Source organism: Fopius arisanus, unplaced genomic scaffold (assembly GCF_000806365.1).
Source record: "Fopius arisanus strain USDA-PBARC FA_bdor unplaced genomic scaffold, ASM80636v1 scaffold00212, whole genome shotgun sequence".
NCBI lineage: Eukaryota > Metazoa > Arthropoda > Insecta > Hymenoptera > Braconidae > Fopius > Fopius arisanus.
Genome location: NW_011887951.1, coordinates 24,907 through 30,206, shown reverse-complemented (window position 1 = coordinate 30,206; position 5,300 = coordinate 24,907). Strand labels below are relative to the sequence as shown.

The following is a 5,300-nucleotide window of genomic DNA, read 5'->3' as shown; positions in this document are numbered from 1 at the left end:
AGTGTTATCTGAGCATTGAGTAACCGTCGATGACCGATAGGAGTCGATTTCATGAATTATACGATTTGAACTATGTTGTTGTTCCCGAAGTTTTGCCCGACGTTTACGCTGACACGTGGCATTTCTTTCTCGTCGTATTCTCTGAATATTTGTTCCTTTAATCCCTTGTCTACTGACATAATTATGTTCATTGGCTATCAGAGAATTGATCCCGTTTGGATGCATATCATCATGAACTTGGATATCTGATAATCCAAGAGGGTTATTAGATTCCAACAACAAATGATTATTCTGTTGATTGCGACATTTAGCACGATATTCACGCTGATACGCTGCGTTTTTCTCACGTTTCATTCTTTTATATTCTTCGTCTTCTTCCTTTGTGCGTTGAATTATTTTTCTAGGCATTTTAGAATCTACGACGATAGAATAATAGATGGGAAATATATGAATGACTATGAGATAGAAAGAAAGCTTCTTTTATTTAATTTACAATACAGTAACTAATTTCATTATTTTTATTGTTTTTCAATGCGGTTTAATTAATGTTGCGTTTCACGTGATTATTGAATCTAAATAATCAAAATACAAAATTAAAACTGAATTGATCGAATGTATTTGAAAAATTAAATTGTTCTTCCAGTGAGATTATAAAATAAATGATAATTTCTAGTCAATTTGTTGTAATATTTTTAGTATTATATTCTGGGTAATGTTTCTTTCATGAACTGTGCGAAGGTTTTTTTGTAGGTAAAATTGCTGGTATTGTTATCGGTATTTATCTGTATTATTGGTAAATTGTTTATCGGTATTTTCTGCAACTTCACCGACTTTCCGTATGATTGAACAATTCGCCGCAACTGCAAATAATAAAAATGATTATGTTATATCACTTAATTAGGATTTAGTTCAATATTTAAAGTATTGACACGTGTGGAAAAAGGTACTGAAAAATCCTAGTGGATTCGCTAGAAAATTCTATTGAAATTCTATACAAATTCCATGGAGTTTCTATAGCGATTCTATGGAAAAATTTAGCTTTTTTGGATTGAATATTCTATTGGAGAAATTAAATAGGTTTTCAATTTCTCATTTTGTACAAAACTTGTACAAAAACATTTTGTACAAAAATTTTCTAAGTTCTTTCTGCTAAATTCGATTTTGTTTCATATTATAGATCCGAGATGAAATGACGTAGAAAACTGCCGAAACGTTCTTATAGAAAAAATTGAGAGGAAAATTTTGCAAATGATCCAGAGCGTTATGAAACGTGAAGATTTTTTGTTTATAATATGGAACGTGAACAAATGATGTTTTTAGGATGGTGTCTGTCTGTATGCATGTGGGTGCAGATTTTTATTTTGGAAGATTCATTTTTGAAAACTTTAACATAAAAAGAGTGAAATTTGCAGATAGAAGTTCGAAATTTGACTCCCTGATAGCTATAAATGAGCCCCACTTTGTCGCTTTGTTTCAGCTAGACCGGTCCAGTAGTTTCTGAGATGCAAACACTTGTTTAAATTCGGGATTCCCTCTATTATCTCATCTATTACCTATTATCTAATTTTTTGTAATAAAATATGCAATAGATTCAACGCAAAAAAAAACGAATATTTCATTAGAATTCTTACAGAAGGTACATAGAAGTTCAATGGAATTTTCTAGCAAACTCGCTACGATTTACTACCGATTTTTTTATACGGGGAGCGACATACTCACAGCGTTGATTTAATTTATTGTCTTATTGTTGGAGTGATGCCTTGCTCATCGAAAATAAGACTGCTGAAAGCACTGACTGCTCTGAAAGCCGACAATTATGACGAATTCAAACAATTGTGCAGATGTTGTAGGCAATCAATACATCATTTTTTGAGGCAAAAACTTCGCCGAACTCTTTTTTCGGACAGAAAACTAAGAAGAATAATTATGTAATCAACCATAGACAGCGTACTCACCGTAACCTCAATTTCCACCAAAGTAATTTACGTTTCCTGTCAGAGAAAACTTTTCATCCCGAACTCACGGATTTTTCAATTAACTAAGTTTAGTAAATCAATGTATCACTCAACAATAACTATACGAATTATACAGAAACCAATTTCCACGTTATTCTTATTTATATATATATAATAAAAGGTTATACAGATCGCAGATGACTATCGACACGTTGTTCTATATATATGTGGATGAAATATCATCGATCATACCTTATACAGAGAGCTGCTGCCATCTGTTAAGTAGAGTAAAAACTATCCCTGAATATTAATAGGGGAATCAATAAATTTAATATATTTCATCCATTTTTATTTGATAGTAACAAAATTTTTAATCCTAAGAACCATAATTGACATCCAGATCTTAAAATTACATTGAGTCTTCAGAATGTATTCATCAGTCATTTAAATTAGTCTTTCCTATCTTTCTCTCAAACATCAATGTCATAAAAGTAGTTTTTTCCATCATATTGACAATATGTTTTACTTATCTCTATTTGAAGATAAACTTCGAATTCCCAACAATCATATTTGACATTAAGTCTTTGTTTAAGTAACATCGAGTTATTATAGAATTTTCTAAATCTAAGTCTATTATGAATTGTCTATAATTAGTTTGTTTGTTTGTTTATTAGTTTGTTGGGCAATATCACAAAAAAATACTGAACAGACATTTCAGAACATACAATTATGAAAATTTGAAATTTGACAAAATCTTATAATATTGTCGCTACTGACAATAGCTAACGCATGACAATGAATTACTGGGCAGACTTCAATAAAATAGTTATTTTTAGTGCATGAATCAAATGATAAAAATTTGCAGTTTTCATTTTAATGGCAAAGGAAATTGAAAAAATAAAAAAAACAACTAAAACGAAATCATGTTTTGCCATTACTGATGAGATATTTTCATTTTAACGACAAAGGAAACTGAAAAAATTAAAAGAAAAAAACTAAAAAGAAATCATTTTTTGCCATCACATGAGATATTTTTTCAAAATTGAGTAATTTTAATGCACAATGCCAAATTAAAAAATCTTTATCTTGTTGTTTGTTTAAGTCATGCTTTCCGGTGAAACTGTGATTTGTTATCCGTGATTTGTTATCTGATTTAAGTTTTGACATCATGCAACTTTTTTGTGAACTTCATAAAAAAAAATAATGCATAATAATCATCAACCGGGATGTGGAGTGGGAGGGAGAAGTGCCACAATGAGTCTAATCTAATTTTTGCCTCTGAAAAATGAAAAAATATATAAATGCAATATCTGAATATATATTAGATGAAATTGAAACGCTTTAAAAGACGATACTGCCGAAATCAAACCATTTCCACTACCTTCTCCGTTCCGTTCTGCGAACAGTCATCTGCATCTCGTTTGGGAGTTAGAGGGGGTGACTCAACTGCATCGTCCATTTCGTCTTCCGTCATCACTGGAGCGAAAGGGACTGCTGTGATTTGTTCCATAGATTTGACGTTAAAAAAAAACGCATCTGCACGACGCTCGATAGATCCTTGGACATCAATCTTCATCCCTTCGACAAACTCAGGTTTCGGTACAAATGTGGTCACGTGTACCGTTATTCTGTGCACATCTGTGCAGATCATTGCACATCCGTAGCTGGCCCCGTTAGCGGTGATTATGCTCCTAAAATGTTCTTTTAACCATCCGGAAACGATAACCGGAGATTTAGCTGTGCACACGTCCTTCATTTCAATCCTTGCGAATGTGATTGCCTCCTTCTTGCTTCCCGAAGCATCGTTAACAATATCAAATATTCCAAGAATTTCCAGGGTGCTTCCACGCCCAAACTGAAATTCTTTTTTGCCCACGGTGTCGCCTGATCGATAATAAGTGGGGTTAGCCTCTTTAATCACTCCACCTGTGATCTTGAGGATCTGCGCAAAGGAATGGACAATTTTTTAATGATTAATGATTTGAGAATTATGATTTGAGATTAATGATTTGAGAATTGAGTATAAAAGATGAATCTTTGTTTGCAATCAAAGTTGAGCCAAAAAAATATATGAAAAAGTAACCACAAATTAATTTTTATTGAATTTTTTTTCTATCTGACTGGAAATTAATGTAAATGATTAATTCAATACCTGATACATGGAAATTTCTGTGTTGTATTTGCAGGCGTCATCTCCCCAAAAAAGTATTCTAACCCTCCTTTGATCATTATTATTTAGGATGCATTTATACAGCCACTTCGATGGGGAATTAGGCAGTTCTTTGATGCCTTCGATGCAATCGACGTACCCCGTGATTTTCCTGAAAAAAAAAACCATTAATCCTCTATCTCCAGCACGTGGGCATGAGAGGTTAGGTGCTTTAATAAAGCAATTTTCCACCATGTCAGAATTATTTCCCAAAAATACTCACATTAACGTTGCCCCTGCATTAAAGTGGTCAATAGCCTTGCTTGTGGTGAACTTTGTGGGTGGTGATGGCATGATTATTCACTGAATAGATTTTACTATTCGTAACACTTCAATTTTTAACGGTTGCGAGTTTTCAACACGAAATGCGTCCGGCACCGAACGAACGTGACTTGGGCCCGAAATATTCCGAATATGCTCGAGAGTGCACGATTGAAGCAACGAACGAAACCGTGGTGGCGCATCGGTTTCAATGTTACGGTGACAGTGTTTCGACTATCGACATACATATATCGAGATATCGAAATCGATTTCCTTTCTCCTTTTTACGATAGGATGTTACCCTTCTCAGTTATATCCACTATTTCATAGGGTCGGGTGTATGCCTGATCTAATTTGCCCAACTTCGGTTCTTTTTGTACGTAAGCGAGTTGTCCAATTTTTAGCTCTAATGGTCGTGCATCTCTGTCGTACAGTTTCGCTTGTTGGAGATGTTGATATGCTAACTCCTGGATTTTCTCCATTTTTGTCATTTGGTCTACTACATAATCGTTGTAGGTTTCGATGCCATGATCTTCTCGAATATTTGATGGTAGCCGAACCTTCTTTCCATACAGCAATTCGAATGGTGTGAATTGTGTGGCACTGTGTACGGTGGTGTTGTACAACAATATCGCAAATGGTAACAGTTCATCCCATTGATTGGTCTCGTTGGCAAACGTCTTCAAGTATTCCACTAGAGTGTGATGGCTTCTTTCGAGGGCGCCGTTAGACTGGGGTCGGTACCCTGATGTGGTCACATGATGGAATCGTAACAGTTTTCCCAGGTGGTAGAATAGTTTGCTGAGGAAACTAGTTCCCTTATCTGAGAGTATGATTCTGGGGCAGCCATATAGAGCGACGTACTGCGTCACTAG

The 5,300-nt window shown here is 34.5% G+C and overlaps 1 protein-coding gene and 1 long non-coding RNA gene across 2 annotated transcripts; both read right to left on the bottom strand.

The window, feature by feature from the left end:
• Positions 1–539: 539 nt before the first annotated feature.
• LOC105272593 (uncharacterized) lies at positions 540–2,158 on the bottom strand. The gene is made up of 3 exons (XR_892789.1): positions 1,956–2,158; positions 1,720–1,800; positions 540–860 (listed from the first exon to the last, which is right to left on the bottom strand). It is a non-coding gene; the product is annotated as an uncharacterized lncRNA (long non-coding RNA).
• An 865-nt stretch (positions 2,159–3,023) lies between these two features.
• Positions 3,024–4,522, bottom strand: LOC105272592 (uncharacterized). The gene is made up of 4 exons (XM_011314785.1): positions 4,388–4,522; positions 4,108–4,276; positions 3,337–3,897; positions 3,024–3,233 (listed from the first exon to the last, which is right to left on the bottom strand). The coding sequence occupies exons 1-4, from the start codon at positions 4,456–4,458 to the stop codon at positions 3,216–3,218; spliced, it is 819 nt and encodes a 272-aa protein (XP_011313087.1). The 5' UTR covers positions 4,459–4,522; the 3' UTR covers positions 3,024–3,215.
• Positions 4,523–5,300: the final 778 nt, after the last annotated feature.

Excerpts from the sequence above, each read along its gene's own strand:
- LOC105272592 (XM_011314785.1), bottom strand. The coding sequence starts at position 4,458 with ATGCCATCACCACCCACAAAGTTCACCACAAGCAAGGCTATTGACCAC. Across the intron at positions 4,277-4,387 it reads AATGCAGGGGCAACGTTAAT|GAAAATCACGGGGTACGTCG; the intron begins GTGAGTATTTTT and ends TTTTTTTTTCAG. Across the intron at positions 3,898-4,107 it reads CAGAAATTTCCATGTATCAG|ATCCTCAAGATCACAGGTGG; the intron begins GTATTGAATTAA and ends TCCTTTGCGCAG.